The sequence below is a fragment of the Xenopus laevis genome, chromosome 7L (genome assembly GCF_017654675.1).
Source record: "Xenopus laevis strain J_2021 chromosome 7L, Xenopus_laevis_v10.1, whole genome shotgun sequence".
Lineage (NCBI taxonomy): Eukaryota > Metazoa > Chordata > Amphibia > Anura > Pipidae > Xenopus > Xenopus laevis.
The window spans coordinates 69,623,994-69,651,521 of record NC_054383.1 but is presented as its reverse complement, the minus strand read 5'-3'; the positions used below and the strand labels follow the sequence as shown (position 1 = coordinate 69,651,521).

At 39.5% G+C, this 27,528-nt stretch overlaps 1 protein-coding gene across 1 annotated transcript in view; it reads right to left on the bottom strand.

Annotated features, from left to right (window-relative positions):
• The window catches only part of ncapd3.L (non-SMC condensin II complex subunit D3 L homeolog), a 50,567-nt gene extending 23,040 nt beyond the window's left edge, over positions 1-27,527 (bottom strand). The window contains 16 exon segments of the mRNA NM_001089625.1: positions 2,027-2,247; positions 2,580-2,714; positions 4,284-4,357; positions 7,829-7,909; positions 12,058-12,138; positions 14,718-14,970; positions 15,944-16,069; positions 16,792-16,864; positions 17,534-17,667; positions 18,295-18,382; positions 19,089-19,150; positions 19,900-20,067; positions 20,203-20,387; positions 20,667-20,829; positions 21,476-21,630; positions 27,359-27,527. Of these exon segments, the coding sequence (NP_001083094.1) occupies positions 2,027-2,247; positions 2,580-2,714; positions 4,284-4,357; positions 7,829-7,909; positions 12,058-12,138; positions 14,718-14,970; positions 15,944-16,069; positions 16,792-16,864; positions 17,534-17,667; positions 18,295-18,382; positions 19,089-19,150; positions 19,900-20,067; positions 20,203-20,387; positions 20,667-20,829; positions 21,476-21,630; positions 27,359-27,425 (2,066 nt within the window). The 5' untranslated portion in view covers positions 27,426-27,527.
• Between the last annotated feature and the right edge of the window lies 1 nt (position 27,528).

The window sequence follows — 27,528 nt, the reverse complement described above, 5'->3', positions numbered from 1 at the left end:
TCAGCAACTCTCTAGTTATAGCAACTACCTGGTTGCTATAGTCTAATTTACCCTAGCAACCAGGCTAGGATAAAAGACTGGAATATCAGTAGAATATCAGTAGGCCAGGCACTGAATAGGAAGTTAAGTAATAAAAAGAATAACCGTAAAATTGTAGCCTCACAGAGCATTATTTTTTTGTCTGATGGGGTCAATTTGAAAACTTTAATTTTTTTACTGAGATTCTCTATTACGGACATATTTGCTTAAAGGAGAACTAAAGCTTAACTAAAGAAGTAGGCTAGAAATATTGTATATTATATTTTGGGCTTCTGTACTAGTATCTGAAGATGACATCTTGACAAACAGGCTGGATGAAATGGAGAATAAACTAATTGTTAGGGGTTACTCAAGAAAAGCATTGGAGAAATACAATGGGGAAGTAATGTCCCAGACAGAAAAGACCAAAAAAGGTGAGATATTGGCCTTTGTGAGTAACTACAATATCTTGTCTACAGAATTCGGAAAAATAGTTAATAGGCTTTGGGACATTTTGAAAGTGGCTTGTCCAGGGTTACCTGTGTTTCAAAATCCACCTTTACTATCATTTAAGAGGAGGCAATCCCTGAAAGATAAATTAGTACGAGCTGATGTTGGGACAGGAAAGACGTTACATTAGGGTACATAACATGATGTAAAAAATGGTACTTTGTCTTTCTTGCAGGCACTGTAACAGCTGTATAAAAGGGGATATTGTATATCACCCACATAAGGGCACTACGTTTTGGATAAAAGGCTATTACACGTGCCTATCAACATATATAGTCTATGCGATAAAATGTCTGTCCTATATACATAAATCCACAAAGACTACTAGACAGGCTAAAGAAAGAATAGGAGAACACAAATCTGATCTGCAGCAGATCTCGAGACCCAGGAGGGGAGGTGATAGGGTCAAGCAGTTATTAAAATGTAATGCAAGTTGGATTAGAACGCTTGGAACCCTTATGCCCAGAGGCCTGAATAAGGAATATGAATTATACCCTCTGTTATAAGTGTGGCATCTTTTAACTTTTTAAATTGGTTTTAATATGACATTTACTTTGTTTATCTAAGTGAAGCAACAAAAGGTAAGTTAGCATCTATGTTACAAATTAATGCATTATGTATGTATGTATTTAGCAACCAAAGCGATTCATGTGTATATATTTTGCTACAAAGTTTTTTTAAACAAAGCACTTTGATACATTGTAACCACTAGAGGGCATCGTCAGTGTGGATATTTAAGGAAGTTACAAATTTGTAGTTACATACTTTGTTAGCTTGAGAAAGGACCGGGAGTTGCTGTGCCAGATGTAATATTGTAATATTGTAATAAAGGCGGTTTTATTACTACATGGGAGTGCTGCAATTTACTATGGAATTCTTGTGTACCAGCCCAAGGCAACCATAGCCCTTTAGTAGGGAAGATTTGTGCTTCCAAAGATGCCCCAGTAGCTCCCCACCTTCTTTTCTGCGGATTCACTGCACATGCTCTGTGCTGCTGTCACTTACTGAGCTTAGGGACCCACTCACAATATAAAGTACATATAGAATATAAATGTCACAATATAAGGCCTATTAGTAAAAAGTACAGATAATTAAATTTAAATTCAAAATTTAATAATCAGCCCTGTAGCATCAGCTTATATTAAAGGCCAATCTCATTTTCTGCTTGATAATTTGCAACGATCCCTAAGCTTAGCTTCTCAACAGCTGCTCAGAGTGTCTATGTAGTGCTATATGGGTAAAAAAAAAACCAAAAAAAAAAAACAGCTTTATATACATGTTTTTTACATAACTTAAGTATTATTTCATAGTACAACTAACTGGATTAAAGGTGATGTGCACTTCCCCAAACAATTTTTTCAGTTCAGTTGTCAGATGGCACACCAGAAATGAAGACTGTTATTAATTGCTTTCAATTTCCTTTGAATGCCTCTAATACTGAAATTTTAAGTTGCATTTAAATCTTCCTAGAACAGACATAGTAAGATTTCTCTCCTACCTAAGGTCTTGGCTTTCCGAAGTGAGAAGTGTCAGCAAGTCCCATGTTAATTTTTGCCTCTCGTCATCTTGTTTGAAGCGCTTATAATGTGTAATACTTTGTAGCAGAAGTTGGTCAAGACATTCAAGGGCTTTTTCCTGAACAGAGCTTTCTGTATCTAGAACCACGGGAATCAGCCCAGTCAACCAGGCTTTCTGAATCAAAACACTGTGAGGCTGAGCCTATACATATGTAAGAAAAAAATAGGCAAATTCAGGTTTAATATACAAAATGTCACTTTTGAAATTGTACTATTTCATTGAATAAAATCAGCAACCAACAAAGGCAAGCCTGGAAAGTTTAGTGCAAAGGTCATAATTTCTAGACATAAGAAATAAATAGCAGTTAGCAGATAACAGTAATGTGAAATATTTCAAGCAACTTCTGAGTACAGCAAACATACATGTTTACTTTGATTAGAGAAATAGTTGTACTTTGGTATGCAGCATTTTTTTCTTTTTAACCTTAGAGTTAAATATAAAGGTGCTTAGTAAAATAAATGATAGATAATTACCAGAAGCAGCTCAGTCAAGGAAGTCAATGCCTGCTTCCGCACAGATACTGCAGGATCCCTGCATCTGTCTTGAAGTGTAGAAAGATCTTCCGAACTGCAGGGAATCAAATGGCACTTTAGCACGTTCACCAGAACCTACATTTAAATAAGAAGAAACAAAATTTGGTAGATTTAATTTCGATTTGTACAAGGGTAAGGGCTGGATCACAATCCTCCTCCTGCAAATCTCTGAGTTTCAGACATAGAACTGACTGACAAGAAATTCAAGTGTGATTTTCACAGAGAGGAGGGACCCAGTTCCTTTTGAAACACTGAAGAATTGATGATATGGCAGAGAAGTGGTATTAAGCCAGCCTGCCAGTGGCCAGTGATTGCAGATGGAGGCTTTAATACAGTAGTAGGATCTGTTGCCCCAGTCTGGCTATGATACAAAAATGAATTTTAAATTTATTGAATAATTACTTATTATTGTTTAGTTACTTTAGTGTAATTGTACTAGTCACTCCAAGTTCCTACGTTTGCTTTTGCAGCTGAAGGGGCAAAGTTTTGTGCTGGGTAGTGAATAGCCACAGTATGCACCAGGCACGTAAGGTGTGGCATGATGGCAGGACAAAAGACTTGCATGATCGTCACATGCAGGAGGTCAGTACGAGCAAAAGCAAGGTATAAAGCATTTTAATAGGAACACATTGTGTACACAAAATAGTGTAAAGCAGAGCATCTTTTATAAATTAACCCTTGTGTGTTGAAATCACTGCAGCAGACTTAAAAGGTTAATCAGATAACATAAGGCTGTTACAAAGAACAGCTTGTCACACCATACTAGGGATGTGGCGAATGCAGGATTCAGTGCATCCCTACACCATACAAATTAGAAGCACTCAAACGGCACTGTGCTTATAGTTGCATAGTCAACCTGTGATTCAACATTTAAGTTATAGGTTACCAAATGCATGGCAGAAGCCCTTAGGGGCTCAGGTTCACCTAGTTATCTGCTAAATGACAAATACGCAACTGCCTTTTATCTGACTGATACAACTGTATGAGAGATTCCCCTCTACCCAAAACCACTAATTAGGTCTGGTTAAATAGTTTGAGCCTTAGCCAGTTAAAGTGCTTACTGCTTTATAAGTGTCAATATATACCACTTGAGACCTCATCCTTCGTATTTTGTTTCTAAAATGGAAACCCAGCATGAGTGATGAGAATAAAGCAGACGGCACATACCATGAGATTTTTAGGCCAAGGGCAGATGGTATTGGCTCTGCTGCTCTCCGCATGTGTATTTTTCAGGCTGAGAGAAGTGGATCTGCTCCATACCCCATCTCTATTCATTTGAATAAGATCTGCTAGCATTCATTCACACACAGAGGAGCACACATGAGCCCAAACACGTGATAGTAGGCATTTTCAGGCCAACATGATTCGCAATGTGTAATGGCACTCAAGCAGAATCAGTTCGTGTAATGGAGATGGGAGTAAAAGGAGCGGGGTAAAAGCAGCGAGTCAACTCTCCCTCTGCCCTTGACCTTAGGAAACTTGTTAATGGACTGTATTAGCTGACCATGAGTGGGGCTTTACAGATGCATTGTACTGCTATTTAGCCATCCAAGGCTGAATACAGCTGGAGCCATCTGTAGAAGATCATGATAAGTGCTAAAAATTGAATTCCAATTTTTGCTACGGCAGACAAGTAAATAGTACCTGCAATGCAGATTTCCTCACATTTGTCTTCTCATCTCCTGCTCTATAGCGCAGCATTGTTAACACCTCCTTTCCTGTTAAAAAATAGGACATTAATAAGAGAACAGCCAGTAGATAGGCTTACATATGTAGGTCATGGTGTCATTGCTTTATTTACAGAACTTCTGCTATGAATGAAAAATGAATAGTTGACATCATGAGCAAAAATATGATAGTAAATTAATCCCACATATTAAAGGAAAACTATACCCCCAAAATGAACACTTTAGCAACAGATAGTTCATATCATATTAAGTGGCATATTAAAGAATCTTACCAAACTGGAATATATATTTTAGTAAATATTGCCCTTTTAAATCTCTTGCCTTGAGCCACCATTTCGTGATGGTCTCTGTGCTGTCTCAGAGATCACCTGACCAGAAATACTTCAACTCTAACTGTAACAGGAAGAAGTGTGGAAGCAAAAGACACAACTCTGTCTGTTAATTGGCTCATGTGACCTAACATGTATGGTTTGTTTGTGAGTACAGTGAACCCTACGATCCGAGGGGGCGGCCCTTATTTTTTAAAATGGCAATTTTCTATTTATGATTACCCAATGGCACATACTACTAGAAAAGTATATTATTATGAAAATGGTTTATTTACATGAAGCAGGATTTTACATATGAGCTGTTTTATGCAATATCTTTTTATAGAGACCTACATTGTTTGGGGGTATAGTTTTCCTTTAAGTTATCTTTAAAGGAAAACTATACCCCCAAAATGAATACTTAAGCAACAGATAGTTTATATCAAATTGAATGACATATTAAAGAATCTTACCAAACTAGAATATATATTTACATAAATATTGTCCTTTTACATCTCTTGCCTTGAACCACCATTTCGTGACTCTATCTGTGCTGCCTCAGATCACCTGACCAGAAATACTACAACACTAACTGTAACAGGAAGAAGTGAGGAAGCAAAAGGCAGAACTCTGTCTGTTAATTGGCTCATGTGACCTTACATGTGGTTTGTATGTGTGCACAGTGAATCGTACGATCTCAGGGGGTGGCCCTTATTTTTTAAAATGGCAATTTTCTATTTATGATTACCCAATGCCACATAGTACTAAAAAAGTATATTATTATGATAATGGTTCATTTACATGAAGCAGGGTTTTACACATGAGCTGTTTTACTCCCTATCTTTTAATAGAGACCTTCATTGTTTGGGGGGTATAGTTTTCCTTTAAATTAAATCCTGTACAGTTATGTGATTTATTATCTAGAAGCCCATTCTTTAGGTTTAGAACCTGAGAAATGCAAAATGTTGTTTCCCTATTTCCATATTAAAAAATCTATATTTTTGACTGATCTGCTTTTATTGTTATAAGAAGACAGTACTTCATACTTAAAGGTGACCTATCACAGTCAAAATCAAACACATATTAACAATCTGACCAGAACAACCCAAACACGTTTAATCAAACTACATATATTTCTTGGAGAAAAAAAACAACCGTTTTTAAAAAATCAATTACTTTGTCAAAAGGGTTCTTTCACGGAGTCCATAATGTGACTGTGATGCAAATGAGTTCATGAGCATGCTCAGACTCTAGCACTGCCCTGAATGTTCTACCCAGAATGCCTAGTTTTAGTAAACTCCTCCACTAGAAGTATCACGAGATTTCCCTATCTTGTCCCCTGCTGTGATATCATTATGCAAATGAAGGGCACACACTAACTTCCGGACTGGTGGCAGCACTACTGAGCAGCAGCTAACAAAGTTTGGCTGATTTGAAAATAGCTTAGAAGGGTTGCTAGGCAACCAAGGAATTTCAACTGAGCATGTGTGAGATTTCAGAGCTGCAGTTGTCTGTGAAGATATAGGTAGGAGGAGCCAGTGAAATCCAAGATGCTTGCCTCAAATAGAACTGCAGTGGAGATGGGGGAGATTTTGCAGAAGGTATAGTGAGCTGATGATTTACATTATACAAAATTCTGTTTTAAAAATTTCTTGAACTTTCACATAGTGTATTTACTTAGTAAATGATTTTAGTTATAATTGGTGCACTTTAAAGGCTTTAGCACACGGGCAGATTCGGGGGGAGATTTAGTCGCCTGGCGACTAATCACCTCTTCTGCGGGGCGACATTCTCCCCGAACTGCCTTCCGCCTGCTATGAGAAAACGCCAATGCACTCACGGAGCTTCGATTTCCGAAGTGGCCCGAAGTTTCCTCGAGAGGCAACTCAGCTCTAACACATATATAATAAACCAAGAATAGAATAGAATACTGCCAGACATTTTTTAAATCATAAGTAAAAATAATACCTTTTGTCAGAAAGAAATAAGGTATTAAAAAAAACACATTTTACACAAAAATGCATTCCATAAAATGGCCTAGCAGATCAAATTCTATACAACGATTTTCTGTTGACAATGTGCCTCTTGTGCTAATTCTTGAGTCATGCATCATTTAGGGGCAGATTTATTAAGGCTCGAATTGTAAATCCGAATTTTTGAGTTGAATTGTTGGTGAAAACTCGTACACTCGAGTTGGGAATAATCCGAACTCGAATTCGAGATTTATCATACCTCGACCCTGAGAACAACTCAAATTCCACTATTCACCACCAAAAACCTGCCGAGTTCATGTAAAAGTCAATGGCAGAGGTCCAGTGACCCATTTGAAGATGTTAATAGCCTTGCTGACATACAAGTTTTTTTTTCGAGTTTAGTTGAATTTGATTCGAGTTTTCGGGTCGGTAATATTCATTCAAGTTTTTTCTTAAAGGGATACTGTCATGGGAAAAAATTTTTTTTCAAAATGAATCAGTTAATAGTGCTGCTCCAGCAGAGTTCTGCACTGAAATCCATTTCTCAAAAGAGCAAACTGATTTTTTTATATTCAATTTTGAAATCTGACATGGGGCTAGACATTTTGTCAATTTCCCAGCTGCCCCAAGTCATGTGACTTGTGCTCTGATAAACTTCAATCACTCTTTACTGCTGTACTGCAAATTGGAGTGATATCACCCCCCTCCCTTCTCCCCCCCAGCAGCCAAACAAAAGAACAATGGGAAGGTAACCAGATAACAGCTCCCTAACACAAGATAACAGCTCCCTGGTAGATCTAAGAACAGCACTCAATAGTAAAACCCATGTCCCACTGAGACACATTCAGTTACATTGAGAAAGAAAAACAGCAGCCTGCCAGAAAGCATTTCTCTCCTGAAGTGCAGGCACAAGTCACATGACCAGGGGCAGCTGGGAAATTGACAAAATGTCTAGCCCCATGTCAGATTTCAAAATTGAATATAAAAAAATCTGTTTGCTCTTTTGAAAAATGGATTTCAGTTCAGAATTCTGCTGGAGCAGCACTATTAACTGATTTATTTTGAAAAAAATTTTTTTTCCCATGACAGTATCCCTTTAAATAAGATACTATTCTAAGTAATTTGAGTTCATTCGTGGTTAAATAAAAACTCGAACATTCGACCTTTGATAAATCAGTCACTTAAAGTTTACAAGTAATAGTAAAAGGTGATATACTTGCCATCAGAACTTAGGGTATCACCAGTGTCTGAAACTTCAATGATTTTTAAAGTAGCCATGGTTTTCTGAGGATGTGTTGTAGCTAGAGGGTATGAAAAGATTATTAAACAGTGGAACACACTATAAAACATACATAATCAGATACAACAATTTTTAGTTTAAAAATATCAAATTCTTAATCCAGTTTTGGGGAATTTGATTACCATATGTTATCATGTGATCCAATGAGCCATTGTGTCCTAAATAGGATTATTACAGGGCACAACTGCTGTATCAAAAATTTAGCAAAGGTTTTATTGTAAACCAGAATAAAGCCACTCGTTTATTGGACTTTTCGATTTTTTGTCTAACCTGAGTGCATATTGTAATTAGATTGATTTTGAGTATTGTTATTAATGGGATGGTGCATCTTTTAGAAAGTAGAAAATCCATCAATTCATTTGTATCTAAGCAGTGGCAAATCCTATTTCTCGGCCGTCTTACGGAGACACAGGGACCTAAGGGGTTAAGCTGCACCCTCTAGGAAGCAGGACACATTAAGTGGCGTGCCACACTGTACACTGTACTAAGCCACTCAGTTTTTAAGTGTCCTGTGTCCTAGGAAGACAGGCTCAGATTGCTGACACCCGGTGTGATACCAGGATCAGGGATACCCGTTTCCTACAGGGTTAGAAACCTCTGAGGAAGAAGTCACCGGGGACATTGCTAGCCCAAAAAGGCTATACCGACCACCTAGACGTACCTACCTTCCATTAGGAGAAGGTCTTGCCGGTGACATGACAAGGGTGAGTGGGGAAAGTCATGCCAGGAGTCAGACTGCTGTAATACCCCTCTTCCAAAGTGCCATGTAAAAATCCCTGGGGGCCAGGGGGAACCGCTGTCAGGTCCTGTTCAGGGGGCAGGGCTCTAATCGTACCCCAGGGTGCAACTCAGCCTCAACAGCAGGGAATGAGGACAATTCAGGCACGTCCCAGGATCCGGGAACCAGCCAAGTGGCAGATCCTCAAGCACCTCTATGGGCCATTCAGCTATCGCAGTACTTAGCTTCTCTACAAGGGATAGCAGCTATAACAGATAATTTGGGTAAAGCCTTAGCTAAGCTGGGCCAAAAACATCAGACGACGCTAAGGAGAATGCTGCATCCATACGCCATCGGACAGGTCATCTGCTGAGCAGCCTTCCTCCCAATCTGAAGGGGAACTCCCACTATCGGAGGGGTCCTCGGGGGAGGAGGATCAGGAGGAGACAAAAGATAGAGACATCCAAGACGATGTGGATGGAATCATCAAAGGGGTAGTTCTGATTCTTAATGTCTCACAGAGAACACAGCAAAGCCAGAGTTCAGGGTTGTTCAAAAGACAACACAAATCCACGACTTGCTTTATTTAAATGAAATAATACAGGAAGATCATCGGGAGCCAATAGGCAAGGCAAATTTTTTTTGTGGAAATCCCAGACACTACACAAGGAGAAACAGTCTGCCACAGTGCTCAAACTTTCTCTTCAAGGTGGGAGACGAGGATTGCACACCTTGGAAAAACAAGGCCCACAACAGATAAATCCGCCTCATCCATCGGAATCGTTGGATTAGATAGGGGGCAAGTTACTGCAATTCTGGAGGTGTGGACTCTTCACTACTCAGACGCATGGGTAGACAAGATCGTACGGGAAGGATATCAACTCGATTTCACAGCTCCACCGCACCCAGAAAGTCTCATGTCAAGAATGCCATCTCAACCCAACAGGGCACAATCCTTTCTAGCTTGCATAAACAAGATGGAGCAAACTGGAGTAATCGTGCCAGTAGCACCGCAAGGGAGATTCTCTGGGTTTTACTCCAATCTGTTTATGGTTCCAAAGAGGGATGGATCCTTCAGACCAGTGTTAGATCTTGAACAAGTTCATACGCTCCATTTGATTCAAGATGGAAACCCTTTACTTGGTTATTCGGGGAATGGAGCAAGGACAGCAGATGATGTCATTGGACATCAAGGATTCATATCTCCACGTACCCATTTGGCCCCCTCACCATCAGTACCTGTGATTTGCATTCAGTTTGTGGCACTTCCATTTGAACTCATCATCACCCCACTAAACTGATGGCAGTAACAGCAGCAACACTGCGACTGCAATGCATATCAGTCACACCACATCTGGATGACCTTCTCCTTAAGGCAACCTCTGAAAACAAGGCCAAGAAGGATCTGGAGCAGGCAATTCAGCTATTTCAACAATTTGGCTGGTCCATCAACTGGAAGAAATCCAACCTGCAACCCAGTCGCCAAATGATATTTCTGGGCCTAGAATTTAACACCACCACACAGATAGTATCACTTACTCAAGACAAGCAGTCCAAAATCAGAGATCAGGCTCACTCTCTACTCTCTCTGCAACGGCCAATAATTCTCATGGCAATGAAGGTGCTGTGGCTGATGGTTTCGGCCATGGAGGCGGTTTCGTTTGCACAGATTCACCTACATCCTCTCCAATCGAATATCCTATCGGCATGGAAAGGGGGACCACCGTCTCAAACATTTACTCTCGAATGTGAGAGGCCCTCCAGTGGTTACGACCAAACAACCTGTCCACAGGACAATCTTGGCGATTTGGAATGTTATTTCAACATACGCCAGTCTACAGGGCTGGGGAGCAGCATGGAACAATCTGTCCGCTCAGGGACTAAGGTCCCCCAAGGAGTCCAATCTTCCAATCAACATCCTAGCCTTGCGAGCCAAAAAATTTACTCTAACCCACTGGGCACATATTCTGAAGGAGAAACCAGTGCAAGTTCAAAGCAACAACCGTAGCCTACAAACATCGGCAGGGAGGAACGCGCAGCAGAGAAGCGCCAACGGAAGCTCAGCAAATCCTAGGCTGGGTGGAGGTCAACTCAGTAAAGGCTGTCAGCGAGTCACATACCAGGGGTGTCCAACATCAAGGTGGATTTCCTCAGCCGAAATTAGCTAGACCCGGGTGAATGGGAGCTTCATCCAGAGACATTCACAGAGGTGGTGAATCGTTACCGAAAGGGGTGGAAGCCATGACTCAGTGCTGAACGTTCTACCTAGCATACAATTTCCTACCACTTTCAATGCTGCCTCGAGTCCTCAAGAAGATCAGACACTCACCAGTCACAGTAATAGTCCTTTATTGGCCTCGCAGAACATGGTTCTCAGACCTCCAGGAGATAACAGTGGCTCAGCCAATTCGCTTGCAATATAGACCAGATCTTCTTCGTCAAGGACGAGTAGTTCACCGCAATCCAAGCCTGTTTGCTTTGACATGATGGCTGTTGAGGCATCCATTTGGCGAAGACAGGGGATAGCCAAAGAGGTCATCACTACCATGCTTATGGCACATAAACCATCATCCAAATCATACCACAGAGTGTGGCACACATATCTCAAATGGTGTGAAGAGTCAAACTTACCATGACTTAAGCTTAGCTTATTAAAGGTCCATTTGCATTGATTGGCAGAAAAAGACATGATTCGCACATTTCTACAAAGAGTGACACATGTGAAACCACCCTTTCAGCCACCAGTGGCAGGCTGGGATCTTAATCTGGTACTTGAAGCCTGTTACAATCTGTGGTGTAAAAACAGATTAATCAGGCTCGTACCCACCCTACTGTTTTGGGGGTCTGCTATATAAAGTCCCCTTAGGTCACTGTGTCCCCCTAAGACGACAGAGAAAACAGGATTTTTGCACACCACCATTAAATTGGTTTCTCTGTAGTCAAAAGGGGGACACAGGGCTTCCCGCCCTTAGGAACAGACTTTGACCTGTTGGTTGTGTCCAGAATAGCCACCTGGACCACCGTTCTGCCTGTTTTGTTGTATACATATTCGTTCTTGTTCTTAGTTGGGACAAACTGAGTGGCTTAGTACAGTGTACAGGGGTAAGCCCAGTGTGGCACGCCCCTTAATTAATATAAGTGTCCTACCTCCTAGACGGTGGAGCTTTACCCCTTAGGTGCCTGTCTCATCCTTTCGACTACAGAGAAACAGATTCAGCGGTGAGTACAAAAATCCTGTTTTCATCATTGCTATGCATACGAGAGGATTGCTTTTTAATGGTGGAAGGCTGCCATCAGGTCCTTAAGTTTTTCATCTGCCACATATATTTTATACAGCATAAATACAGATAGAAAGACTATTTTTGCATAGAAAAGTAAATGTGCAAATTTAGTTAAAAAAAATAAACATAAGCTATAAAGAACAAAGTTACCTTCATTGGCATTCGATGCATACACTGTGCCATTCCCTGTGGTTTCTGTGATATTTGTACCAAATACAGTGCGGCAAGAACCTATACAGAATAAAGATTATTTTTAGAAAATACATGTGTTCTGGACAAGACCTGTTTTGGAAGCGTTAAATATGCAATAATTACATAATCATGAACAAATGATTCCCGTCTTCAGGAACAGATAAAGAAAAAAAAGTAAAAGCTCTCTGAAGCTTTCCAACAGTAAAAGCATGTATGTATGTATGTTTTATATTTTTATTTGTATAGCACTCTTTAAGGGCAAAGCACTGTACAGCAGAATAATAAATTAGTAGAACAAACAGAGGGTCATTGCATTAATAAATACCAAGAAGTACATTATTAAAATACAATTCTAATAAATATAAAGTATAATTACAATACAGATCAAGTGCTCGGTGTCAAGGAGTGTCCAACCATTGGCTAACCAAAATGAAGATAATCTTCCCAGGATCATCACATGCCAATCCCTGAGGAAACAAATCTTTTCCAGGGCAGGAAAATTTGGCACAGTAATGAGTGTAACTCCATCATGTTTATAGAGAAGCCGTCATGGTCATAGTGAGACAATTTGCTATTGGGTTTGATTTTTCATTATTTGTGACTTTTGCGTTAGCCATTTTATTCAGCAGCTCTCCAGTTTGCAATTTTAGCAAATGTGTTGGTAGGGTGCAAATTTCCCTAGCAACCATGCATTGATTTAAATAGAACACTAGAATATGAATAGGAAATGGCCTGAATATAAAGATGAGTAATTAAGTAGCAATAACAATAAATGTTAATTCAAAAGAAAGAAAGAGTTAACCCTTGAAATTTCACCACCCCATCGTAGAACCCGATACCTCAGGGAACTAAATTAAAACTTAACTGTTACTAATAAATTAGATAAAATCGTGAGTCCAAGAGAACATTTAAAATAAAGTTAGGAACAGGGAGACGAAGAACCCAAATTAGGTTAGGCGATAAATGCAAAGCATAAGATGAATGTTAGGCTGATTCATTAAATCTGTAGTGAAACACTACAGTGGTAATGTGGTGGCAATAAAGATAAATAGATCGTAGTCTGTAGAAAACGGGTATCCAACCCACCTGCCAAACTTGGCATAAGTTCACTTATGAGTCTCAATTGGTCAGCCACCCCTTCACCCTAGTTTACACCTTCCCAGTTTCCTGGTACGAAAAGACGGGTAAGTAAAGTTGCAATTACACAAATCGGTTGCACACAACCTGCCAATCAGAGTCATAGGTTAAACTACACATTCAACCATCACTTTCCAGCCTTGGTATTTCCACCACCCCTTCGCCCTCAGGCGCACCCTCCCATTTCCATAGAAGGAGATAATATAACTGGGTGGTATCAAAAGTTGACCCACTGTTCAATAAATAGAACTGAATTTTAGTATTCTAGGTAGGCTCCCATCAACGTTTTTATCTAATTTATTAGTAATCGTTAAGTTTTAATTTTGTTCCCTGAGTTATCGGGTTCTACGATGGGGTGGTGCAATTTCAAGGGTTAACTCTTTCTTTCGAATTACTATTTATCTCCTTAACCCTGCACACCATCTACTTTTTCTCTCACTTTAGGGGTGGTGCTCCCTTATTTATGTTTGATTATATAACAATAAATGTGTAGCCTTACAGATAATTTGTTTTTAGATGGGGTCAGTGATCCCTTCCCTTTAAACTAGCTAGCTTCCACCTATAGTCAGGTGATCCCACTGGTGGCTAATAAAAGGGCAACCAAGTTTGGGAGTTTTACTTTTAAAGCAGCGATTAAGTTGCAGGTCCCTTTGTAAAAGGTATAATGAAGCAATTGATTTCTTAATGAATCAGATAAGTTGAGTGTAGGACTTGCCAAATCGGAGGTGACTGACGTAGTTAGCCAGCCAGCTTAAATATATTGCAATATATGGACAAACAAAATGTTTCAATGTCCTTAATATATTGATAATGGGTTGAGTGCAGAGGATCTCTTGTATTTGTCTATGTGAAATTTGTGGTCACAACCTCATTGCACCCCCGCTTAATGTTTTTAAAAATTAGTGGTGAGCACAAGTTTCCCTTGTCATTTTTGCTGGCACCCAGGTATATGCGGAGTAAACGGATTGCACCATTGGGATTTAAGCAAGCTGTGTTTTTTGTCTGTAATCTCCTGACGAAGATCCCTGTGGGGGATCGAAACTTTGAGTGGAATAAACACAGTTTGCTTGCATTTGAAATAATCCTGGGAGTGTCGCTCTTTGTGCAAATACTTTACCCTATATGGCTGGCAACCAGGTTAACACTGAGTCAACGGAGTGCACCTTTGGAATTGGTGTGTGTGTGTGTGTGTGTGTGTGTATGTATGTATAAATATATATATATATAAATATATATAAATATATATATATATAAATATATATATATATAAATATATATATATATATATATATATATATATATATATATATATATATATATATATATATATATATATATATATATATATATATATATATATATTACATGCATATTATGTCACATATGGTATATTATGAATCCTATATCATACAAATATTAAGTGATACATCATACATAGCATATTACAACGGATTAAAAAAAAAAAGTCGTCTTATACGTACTGCCCTGCAGCAGCTCTTGCACTCCATCTATGGCAGTGGTGCTGTTCTTTTCCAGGCACTGAGCTAGGCAGGAAAGTGCTTTACTGCGGACAGTGGGAGCTTTGTCAGAGCAACGGCTGAATACCATGTGCTGTAACAGGAATTTATGCTGCAGAAAATTTAAGTTCTCATGAGGCAAGGAAACATCTGCCTCTCTTTCTGGTAGATCTAGCAAAGCAACCACCACTTCAAGTGCAAACACTCTGTAAGAGATCTGGGACAAAAGAAGACATATTATGTATTTTAATCTTTCTGGTTTAATGACCCGACATGTTTGATTGTATTACATCCAAAGGCAGTAATTAGGAGATCTTTCTATATAACCCACGCTAAAGTTTGGCTGTTGAGGAGAGAGTCTAGAATAACAATGAAGTGTATTTGATAATAACATTGAAAGCTAGGTAGATACTTAATACATGCATTTCATAAGAATATTTAATGAAAAGAGAGCAAGTGGATGTTGTGGAAAAATATAGCTCTCTTGTATTACAGGCATGCACATTTAGTTATAGTTTAGTCATGCACATAGATAGGCAAATTGATTCTTCTGATTACATCAAGTTATACAAAGAGTCACTGGTGGTGGTGGTTGTATTTGCCTATAAATTATCTTTTGTAAGGGCCTACATGAGTGGCTGTACATGCATTACCAAGTACAGGACAAGTGACATTACTAGCTGAAAGAAAACAGAGGGGTGGGTGTCACCACACTGTAATCTTACTAATCAACATTGCTCTATTTACAAGCCATATCCCTCCAATCAGCTCTGTGAGCTCCGTGTGCTCAGCAACCAGCGTTCTAACTGCGATATAGGTCCAAATAATCAATTCAGGTTTAACGCTGTTACCTTAAAAAGTTGTAATAAACCTCCTCATATTTATCTGGAGTGCCGCCTGAATTGATTATTTGGACCTATATTGCTCTATTTACCTCATATTAGAAACGAATAAACAGCATAGATTCAGGTAGAGCAGTTAAATAAATTCTGAAGAGAATACCGGACTGCATTTGGAACAAAGAGTCATACATAACTATAGTGCCATCTGTTTGGCTCCAAAACAGTACTTTTGTTTAGACAGCTAGAGGTCTGAAGAACAGGCTTCAGTTAACCTTATGGTAGTGTGAATATTGTTTTGATTGTTCATTCTAAAAACCACCAACTGGAAAAAAAGGAGAAAAGACTTACCTTAGAATTCTTTGAGTACTTGTACAGCCATTCTATGAAAATGGCATATTCTGCATTGGGAAGATTTTCCATTAGTTTTACCAAAGCCTGAGCAGCATAAACTCTGTAATCTGCCTTATCTGGAAACTAGAACATACAAAAAGAGCTGCTAGTATCAGCAATTTAGAAAGATGTGTGTGTTGGGGGGGGGGGGGGCAGAAATAAATCTTATTTATAACAGCCCAACTAGTGAATATAGTACTACATTGTAGCGAATCTGTATGTGTATTGCAGTATACCTTTACATTCTCAAGGAATACAGCCAACATTAAGCAAAAATCTAATGGAAGAGAACCCCACTAGATTTTATGCCCCTATTTTACACGGAAGGAGTGTGGCAAAAAATTCTTCCTACCACATGGATGGCGGATGTTTGGATAGTAGTAACAAAAGATCATAAAGGATGGTATAATAAACAACGAAAGGGCAAGAATTTCTGGGGGGCACCAACTTGTGAAGCACTCCCTGATGACATCAAATACTAAACTGAAATCCCAGGCCATCGTGCATCCTAAAAAAAAAAAAAGGCAGACACTGTACTTTGGAGTCCTGATTGCTGTAGAGGAGGCAGGAAGAGCCCATTACACCTCTAAAGAACAGTGCCCATTACAAAATGTTATGTAAGAGGAGGTATAAGTACTTGAGATTTTAGGTTACAGAACCTGTCGTACTTCACAAATTGGCACCCACCAGGGTTTTTGAGCTATTTTCCTTTAAAAACTCTATGTTTTTCTGTGTTTTAGGATGAAAGATTAAATAGAAGCACTTTGAGTTGTCATATTTACTGTAGCTTAATGAAATTATAGTACCTTCACACAAATATGTTGCAGTAAAATGTTCAGCACGGGGATTGTACCTTCTTTCAGCTCATTCACCAAAAAACTAAAACAAATACAGAAAAAAAAATATATTCAGAGAAAGCCTACAAGAAAAATACACTGGATGTGTATCCAGTATGAGGGATAGAATGGTAAATATGTGTCATAATTAAAATACAAGTAAACCCAAAAATAAGAACATAGGTCCTAAGGTCACTGCACAGAGCAGTGTAGATTCCCAAAATAAACCTATATGCCTCATAAAGTTGTCCTTATATAGGCAAATTTTGACTTCTAATTGGTTACACTTGATCAAGTCAGCAGCACAATGCGTCACGTGTGGGCCAGAACAACGCCTTACTTAATCTTGCATTGGAGACGGTTCAGCTATTGATTCAGCCAGATAGAAAATAATATCAGTCGAGGACCAAATCTACTGTTTGAGGTGTCTTCTCTGGTTCCCCCATGTCTTTAATGGCAAATTCTGACAAAGATCAGCACAGTTAAGGACATCCTCACATGAACATATCTTACAATAAACGGCAATGCTAAATTAGAGCCCCGGGCAACTATTGCTATGTCTTCTTTGTTTCTCTGGCAGAGCCCTCTTCTGCCTCCTGTTATATTGTTATAATTTGCATTTTGGGGTGGGGGATAGAAGACAGTCTAAATGAACCAAGCTAGAATGGCCTACAGCTTATATTTGTATGTACTTGGAATCGATGGGCCTCACCTGATAAATCGAATAGCTTGATTTCTTGCACTAATAACAGGAGGACTAATGACCAAAAGGGCTGAATTAGAACCTTCTCCTCCTTTCATCATCAGGATGACACTGAGTAAGCGCTGAAAAAGGCGGCGCACTGTCTGTAAACAAACAAAAGAATATGTTATGGAAGCAGATACAAAAACTAAACCCCTGTATAACATTATTTCCAAAGTCTCTCTTGCAGAGAAATACTATCGATTTTTGATCAGTTGGTAACTCTTTTTGGTCTTTATGAAGAGTATCTATTGCCCATCCTATTATTTAATGCAGTAATTTTATACTTAGGTCAAGGAGTAATAACCCTGGCAAAATTTGGGGCCTTGACATGAACTACATTTATTCACATTCCCTAGACCCATATGATTTATTTAGTGCAGGTACACACAGAAAAAAAAAAAAAACACTTTAAGGTAAAACCCCATTTGGTGGTCCTATCTATTTATCCCAGCTCATATTTTTCATAGACTAGCACTTTCTTTCCCTAGCCCTACAGGATAATCCATCTCGGGAAAGTCCAAACTTCCATGTGCCTGTAGCACCCCAGCACCTCTCTTTCAGGGTTTTCTTGTACCTTTAGAAGTGGGTGTTGGTCTTAGTTAATTTTCCCCTCTTTATGCTACAGCAGTGGAGGATCAACCCAGTTATTTCAGCCACAATAATATTACAAAAACATAGAAGAGACAGTTGAATTTCTTTAAAAAAATTGGGTAAAATTCAAGCTATACCTGATTCCCTTCCCCATGAATGGGCAAACAGAGCAACCACAAGCCATGGTATGCAAGTTCGGGAACATACTTCATGTGGTTAACAGAGCTAAAAAGAAAAACAGAAGAAAAAAAAGAATATTAAAATGATACCCAACAAAATTGTTTTAGCATAATACTAATTAAAAAGATAAACAAAGACTTGTTAAACACTTGAAACATTTTAGTTAATCCATTAAGGACTACATCTATGTCTGGGCTGTAATCTGTGTTTGAGAGGTCAATTGGATAGAGATACCTATGGGAATAAAACACAGATTCAGCCTGCCTATACAAATAGGAGTACCAGGCACTCTGGTTGACTAAAAAAAAAAAAAAACACACGAAAATTGTTTCACATACTCTGGTTGGGGAAAAAAATACAGCCATGTTGGGAAGCATTAGAGTTCCAGCTCACCTGTGTGCTCATAATTATTGAGCCATGAGTGCTCATAATTATTGAGCCAGGAGACTTGCTCATTATGCATGAATATGACACCTGGAGCTCCCTCGCAGTGCAGGCGGCATAGTGTTCACTACAAGCCTTTTTCGCAAAATAGTAATGTTTCCCCAACCAGAGCACGGGTCTACTATAGAGAAAACAATTTGTGTGTGTGTGATTTCAAACAACTTGAGATAGAGAAGAAAAACAGAGCACAAAATGATCAGAGTCTGGTCAAACAGAGTGTGTGTGTGTGTGTGTGTTCAAACAACTTGAGATAGAGAAGAAAAACAGAGCACAAAATGATCAGAGTCTGGTCAAACACTGAACTCACACGGCATCAGAAAAGGGCATCTCCTGTGGGACACTCTCAAAACTAGTCAAATTTATGAAGATCTGGAAAAAAAAAGAAAAAAAAAAGAAAGGAAAGTTACTTTGTAATAAAAAGTTTATATGAGAAATTTGTAGTTAAATGATATTTACAGGAACAATATCTAATATTATACCTGGACTTTGCATAGAATAATCAATACAAAATGTTTTGGTAGAGATCCCATATACTATAGACCAGTGGGCTCATTTCCATCTGCAAGCGCTTGCACACTTTTCCCCACTGTGAATGGAGCATTAAATTCCCTTTATTAAAGGTATTAGGGATAAATGTACTCACTTTTAAGCTTCTATTGATTGGAACAGGCAACACAAGACAGAGAAAGTTTGAGTTTTTTTGGCCCCAAATGTTTGGGTGTTTTTGGCATTAAAAAAAAAAAAGAAAAAGCGCAAGACAAAGTTCTTTAGAATAGTACATTCGAGCGCTGGTCTTTGAGTGATGAAAATTATTAACTGAATTATTGTGAAAACAGAAAGTGTTCAATGAAAATATCCCTTAAAATTTTAGCAGCTTGTTGCACATAGTATTTAGGTGCACAAGCCCTACATAAATTACTATGAAATGACCATAATGCCTTGTGATAATTCATAAATACTGTGTGGGGCAGAAAAGCATAAGGAACTTATAAATGCTTGTTTTGAGCTTACTAAACAATAAAGCCAATACCAAAAGGTGTTAGCATTGTCATCACACAGTGTCTCTCTGAAGTGGTGTCCACAGAAATGCATTAATAACTGCTTCCTGCAAATATTACCTGAATACAATGCAGCACACTTTGAGGTTTCTCTTTGAGAGAGAACTTGGGTAGAAGACGCAAAAAGTTCTTTAGCACGAGAAATATAGAATCTCGAATATGCATGAGATCACGAGTTGAGAAATACACTTCTTCCTCATCTTGTTCTTCTTCGGACAAATCCTCCATCTTAAAGATAAATGCACAACAAAAATAAATAAACTTGTTAATAGGAATTCTAGCACTTAAAGGAAGTACTGAAAGAATGCACAGTGGATTTAGGTCATTATGTGACAAATCCAGATTTCTTCTAAAATTAGTTACCTCTTGTTCATCCCTCCTAGGAGGCCTGGGTCTTTTCCTGCCCCCACGATTATCCCCTTGAGAACTCTTTAGCGTGTCCTTTTTCCTTTTGCGACTAGCATTGGGATCCCGAGGCCAACATTTCTCTAGGGCATTTACAGACTTATCAAACAGCACTGGATGAAAAACCTGATTGGCAACACTGCCTGAAAGATAACAATTTTAAACGATTTTAAAGAATGCAAAAAATATTCTAAAAAAAGATAATTGTCAAAAAAGTACGAAATGGCACATGGGGACCCAATTTGTAACACTTAATTATGTTTAATGAACAGGTCACAATTTAAATTTGCAAATAATGAAAAACTCCACAGGGAAGGGACGGATATGAAGGATATATCTTTTTCGGCATATGCTGCGTAGCATGTTTGTTCTACATTAAAGCATAATAATAACTCTCAAATAGCAGTATATAGATTAGTTACCTGGAATTTCCAGCAGCAGAAAGTAGAGGCCTGCGGCATTTAGTGCAAGTATCCTCTGTATGGCATTGGCCTTTTTATTAGCCGCTGCTTGAATGAAGTGTGAGAGCAAGGCCACCAATGAATTACGACAAATGTCATTCTCAGAAAACAGAAGCCATACACTCTATAGGAACAAATATAAACCAATTATGATAAAAACATTTTCATACTAAATTTGTTCTTTAAAATTTCAGGCCAAGCACAATGAGGTTAGGCACAAGGCAACTATGTTGTTAAAAATATGTTGACAGTTGACAAGAAGTTCATGTATCTGGCTAAAAGTACCTCTGATTAGGTTGCTTGTACACTTAAAATAGATTAACTACAAACTCAGGTGGTATTGTAAAAGAAATAGTTATAGATAATTCATTAGAAATACAAAACAATGTCAAATCAATATCAATGTTTGAATACATACCACCAAATTGTAACCAGAATAACAAGAGACACAAGAAAGTGAATGCATTTGCCAGAGAATGTGAATTACCCCAACATTTTGGCATAAAGCCTTTCTCAAGGAGAATTCACAGTATCTCTGAAACAGGTCTCAGGATTTTTCTTGAATTGAAAACCTAGATCTAGACGAGCCGACCAATATCCAAGCCTTCTGCCGATATCAGTCAGCTCGTCTCCAGCCATACATGCAACCAATATTGAATGTACATTTTTGTAATAAGAAATTACCAATACAAATACATTACATTATTTGTACTGAGCAAAAAAAATTGTCTGTCTACCTAATCTGTTCATAAATCACCAACTATATTTACCCTGCTGTTCTCCGGATCTTCCGATGCAAAGGCCAACAAATTCTCATGCAAACTACTGAATGTTTCCAATCCATTTTCAGTTATTTCTGCTTCTATTCTGGAATCCAAAGGTTCCGTTTCTGTAAAGTCAAGTTCCCATACTGAATCTACCCAAGCTGAAATAAAACCAAAGAATGTTATGATTAAGCAACTTTAAATCAAAACATTTTAATAAACTACCATGCTCTACAGCTGTTGGAAATCAACATTGTGAAACAGAATGATAAGAGGAGATGCTGTTAAAGGGGACCAGTCACCCAAAGAAATTATTCAAAATCCTTTATCAAATTAGTCAAGCAAAATGAATTAATTTAATCACACTATATAAATTATTTGAATCGTGTTTCCTTCAATCAAGGCATAGAGGAGGGGCAGACAATATTTGATTGACAGCTGAGATTTTTAAATGAGCTTACTACAGCTATGAAATGTATAATTTGAAAAGGATTTATTATACAGATTTTTGTGTCTGGGTGACAGGTTCTGCATTTGCCAACTTGGTAAAGGAGAACACTACTCTGTAGAAGTTGGTTTGCTGAGGTTGTTTTTCATTCTCATTAGCTGTGAGCTTGCTAGCATATAAGTCTTTATAAAACTCCACCAACATATCTTTAACCGTGTCAGGTTCTGTATGGAGAATTCCCTGCTTGTCTTTAAGGGCCGGTATGGGGGAGGGGAAGTATGAGACTTAGCAATGTGGGCCAAGAGGCCCACATTCATATAAATTGACCTTGCTAAAATAGTGTCTATTTAACGCCTTGGACTGTAGGTCTTGCGCATACCTTTCCTGCGCTTCCTGTAGCTTCTTAAGATTGTCTGGGGAGGGGAGTGTGACTGCCTGGCTTTCACATTCTAGCACCCTTTCCTCCAGCACCTGGGTAGCTTTCTTGGACTGCTTTTTGTATTCAGCTATTTCCGAAATAAAGGAATTTCTTTTTTTTTTTTTTTTTTTTTTAACAAAATATTTTTATTGATTTACATATATCAAACAGCCTTAGAACATTAGCTGGATTGACAAATGTGCAATAAGGTTACAAAGTAAAGTGATGATATAAAATTACAGTATCCACTATAAACATTGAATTTGTTATACAAAGCAGTAGAAAATACATACAGCAATACCCTGTACCTAAAAAAAAAAAAAAAAAAAAAAGGAAAGAGATCTTCCTTTGACAGACATGTTTAGTACTGGAAGAGTTATCAGCTTCAGGATGTTGTATCATTATCCCTAATACTGTTGTGATTAAGCCATAGCAACCATTGTGAAGTATTACCGCCTGATCTTGAAACATACTTATAAAACCTCTGTTCCATTATTATTTGACTGTTAACCCTTTCTATTACCTCGTAGATTGAAGGCGGCTGAGAGGATTTCCAATTTTTAGCTATAGCGAATCTTGCTGCTGTTAAAACATGAGATAGTACTGCTGCTTTATCTGGAGGTAGCTGGTGGATATCCATATTTAAAAGTGCCAAAGCTGGAGAGATAGGGTCTGCAAGCTGTAAAACCTTTCGTAACAAAACATTTACTTCCTTCCAGAAGTCTACTACTATTGGACAAGACCACCACATGTGAAAGCTATTCGCTTGCAAGCCACAACCCCTCCAACATAAGGCTAACGGAGACACTTTCATTTTTTCTAATCTTCGTGGAGTGAGGTGCCACCTTAGAAGAATTTTCCTGCTCATCTCTATGTGATTAATGCAATGTGATGCTTTTTTTGGCCATTTTAAGGCTTCTGCCCATTGTTCCTGAGAAAATGACATATCAAGATCTTTTTCCCACTTAATGAAAGAGGGGGATTTCTCCATAGAATCATTGAATAGCTTATAACAAAAGGATATTCCTTTTAAAGTAGGTGAGATGGTAGCCAAAAACCGGTAAAACGGCGAGGACGTTTTACCTGTTAGTTTAAAAAATGATTGTACTGTATGTCTTAATTGCAAATAAAGAAAAAAATCATTATTAGAAATAGCGAAATAAAGGAATTTCTAACAAACGTCTTAAAGGAGTCCCAAAGGGGAAGCGTTACCTCACAGTCACCGTTCATTGACAAGAAATCTTTCATGGTTCCCTCTACCTGCTTGTAATTATCCAAAATGTTTAACCACACCGGATGAACGGAGGGTCGGGGCCGCTCCAGTTTTTGTGGCAATTCTAACCTGAGCTGCATAGGGGAGTGGTCAGAAATACCCCTGGGGAGATAACCGCTGGACTTGATAAACGGAAGTACCTTAGTATTAATAAAGGCCATGTCTATGCGCGAGAGGGCCTGGTGCGAAGCTGTATAGCAAGAAAATAACGTTTTACCAGGGTTGGCCACTCTCCATATGTCAATCAGCGCCATGGAGTCTATAAGTTTAGTTAGGGGAGTAGAAGTTGGTGGAGACCTATCAGTATGCTTCCACAGTCTGTCCAAGTTAGGGGACATGACTTCATTGAAGTCGCCAGCAGCAATAACTAAGGCATGCGGATATTTGGTTAAGTGGTCGGCCAGGGAGTGCAAGGCAGTCGGATCAAAGGGAGGAGGGATGTAAATATTGGCCAGGAGAATCTCACTGTTGTATATATACCCGTGTACCAAAAGGAATCTACCCTTTGGGTCCGATTTAATGCTGTCAAATCTAAACGGGACTGATTTACCTATTAGCGTAGTCACACCCGCAGAGTGTGTAGAATAGCAGGCGTGGTACGCCCAACCAACCCAAGGCCTCCTCAGTGCTAATACCTTAGACCCTATCAAGTGCGTTTCTTGTAGGAAGGCAATGGACGTGTTATGCCTTTTCAAGCAGTCCATGACCAGCCTACGCTTTATGGGACAGTTTAAACCCCTCACGTTCCAGCTAGTGATATTCATAGCCATCTTCCCTCATAAATTGTAGTAAGCCTGAGTATACATTCTGCACATTGTTTAGAAACATAGCATTCCTTTGAGTAAAACATTTAAATGCAAAAACAGTAGTAGCAACTTTGTGCAATAACTGTGCACTACTTAACACCCCAACCAGAATGATACCCCCACCCCTTCTAGCACCACCGTGTCGGCAGGTAGAACTAAACCCATAACATCACAATGTTAACTTTAGATTAGGGGACAGTCAAGCCACGCCGTGAGTAACGGCTGGAAAATTCTGTTGTCATCAGCAATAAAGGCCGAAGCCAAAGAATGAAAAAAAAAGGAACTGTAGTATCCAATGTGCTCCTATCTTGATCCGCCGCAGACCCAATGGTCTAAACATGATAGCCCACGATCTTCTGGGGGCCCCATTCCGCAGGTTGCATAAATGATAGTGCCTCGCATGCCAGGTTGTGCCCAGAACAATAAGAGTGGCAGCTCGGTCCCCCAAAGGGCAACAATGGGCACAGGTATAGGGCTCCGGGCCTTCCACCGCCCCACCCCCGAGGCATAACACATGTAGTGTTACAGGAAGGGACCCCCTGGGCAAAAAAAGAATTGTAATCCACAGTACTTACATGGGTCTGGAGAACCAGTCGAGCGGCCCCACATCTCGACGGTGTCGAGCTACGCACGAGCTCCCTGCGCGTCAAGCCAGTGATTCAGCTCTTGAGGCGTTGTAAAGAAGTAGGTGCGGCCGTCTGCCTGCACGCAGCCGGGTACAGCATTGCATAGGTGTAGCCCGCTGTTTTCAGACGAGTTTTCCCGCTTTGAAATCTAGCCCTTTGACGCTGCACCTCCATTGAGTAATCCGCGTAGATGGAAATCGTGGCAGCCTGGAATCTCAGGGGGGGACTGTACTCGCGCCAAGGAGAGTATTTTATCTCGGTCTCGAGCATTCAGCAGCTTCGCAATCATGGGCCTTGGAGGTGCGCCCGGAGGAGGCTGCCTAGTTGGTATACGGTGTACCCTCTCAACAACGAAGGAGGCGGAAAGGTGTTCCACTCCGAAGGTTTCCCTTAGCCATGTTTCAATAAAGGTTTCCGCTGCCGATCCCTCAGCCTGTTCCGGAAAGCCTATGAACCGTAGATTACTCCGGCGAAGCCGGTTCTCTAAGTCATCTGACTTTCTATGGCAGTCCTCAATGATCTCTCTCACCGCCTGGTACTGCTCAGGCAATTCTCTACAGGAATCCTCCAGCGTACTTACTCGGGACTCGACCGCCGTCGTTCTTTCCCTCAGTTTTTGCATGTCGTGTTTGATGATTGACAGGTCAATTTTGATCTCATCAGTTTTCGTATTAATAAGCGTGGTACAAGCCTCATTCGCCGATCGTATCTCCGACATTATGTCTCTCAACGTCGGTTTTGCCGAGGATTCCGGAGAGTCTGAAGTCGAGCCATTACTGTCGTCCGGCTGCACAGCTGGCGCGCTAAGGCGCGAGGCAGGTCCTTTGGCCTTTTGGGCCTTGCCGCCCCCATCTTGGGGAGACTCGCGGGCAAATTTTTCTAAGCGGTTTGCCACCTCCGACGCCCGTTTTTGTGCCCAATTCTGGCCCATTAGTATTCTCTGTGGAAGGGCCTCTTCTGTGGGTTCCTCCAGCTCACAAATGTCACCAGAAAAGTGGGTTCAGCAGGGTTATTAGCTGGGTCTGCAGCGGAGCTCAAGAGTGTGCGTGCTTTCACATCAGTGACCAGACCACGCCCCCCCTGAGGTTGTTTTTACATTAAAAATAAAATTAAATATTTTCAATCGATAAAAAACATTTTACAGTACAGATATGTGTATGCCATTATTTGACAAGGGCAAAAAATCCTAAATCTGGTAAAAATGTCTTAAGGGACAAGCAAAGAAGTACAAAGAAATAAAATGACAAAAAGTTGTTGCATTATCGGAGAAATAGCTGAAATTCCATTAGAAAGTTATTAGAAGTTATGAAGGAGGGGTTCAAAATCTGCCATTTAAACTGTTAAAAGTACACATTTCTGTAAGCTCTTCTGGCCAGGGCCCTCTCACAACACTTACTGTGTATGTGATAATAATAATTATAATAATATGGTAAATTCAGCACTGATTAAACAAAAGCATGAAAAACTGCAAAACGTTACTCATGTTAGGGGTAAGGCTAAAAGTCACATTTGCATGGTGATGGACAGTTGCCATTCAGGTCATATACTACACATACAGGACAGTTGGTAATTCAAATTCCAAAACCCACCAGCACACCCTGGCCTCTCTGGTACAAGCTGGCCTGGTGCACAGTTGAAAAGGGATCGGCAACCCTAAATGAAACACGGTTAGCAAGAAGAAAACCGGCACTCAGAGCTCAATGCATGCGGGCAAAGCCCTGCGTGTTTATTGCAACATAATTTTGGTAATTAAAACACACTGGGGGCCATTTAGCAACACTGGGCAAATTTGCCCATGGGCAGTAACCCATGGCAACCAATCAAGATTGCTGCATTAATTGTTCTGCTTGCAGCTGGCTTTCAAAAGCTAATCACTGATTGGTTGCTATAGGTAACTGCCCATGGGCAAATTTGCCCAGTGTTGATAAATGAGGACCACTGTGTGGCATTAATTGAAAGCATTCTATTTCATTATTCATAATTAAAAAATATCAGTGATTTTAAATGTATTTGTAAATGCAATTACTATATCTAGCTGTTCATGTTCTCGGCACCACCGATTCTGACACATGAAACAATGTAGCAGAAGCAGCTATTTAGAATGGGGGAGGGTGTGATTCTTGACACAGACAAAGATCAACATACAAATACCGCAACAAAATATCGATTAAATTTACAACTAACTTTAAAAACACTGAAATGTTAAATTTACACATATTGGAAAGTTATATAGGACTACCTTTTTCCTGAATTATGTAATAAACAGTTTTGGGGTGGAGGACTCTTTAAATAATACATAGGCGCACCGTGCTACATACCCTGGCTCAGACCACGCAGTCCGCACCGGCTCAGGGCTTCAAGCAACACGGCTTCTCTGTCACCCATCGCAAAAGCTTCTTTACGCCTTTCTTGCTTACTGGCGCTCGTTACTAGTCTAGCGCCAAAACTAAACACGAATCAACCAATCAGAGCGAAGGATGTCGTGACA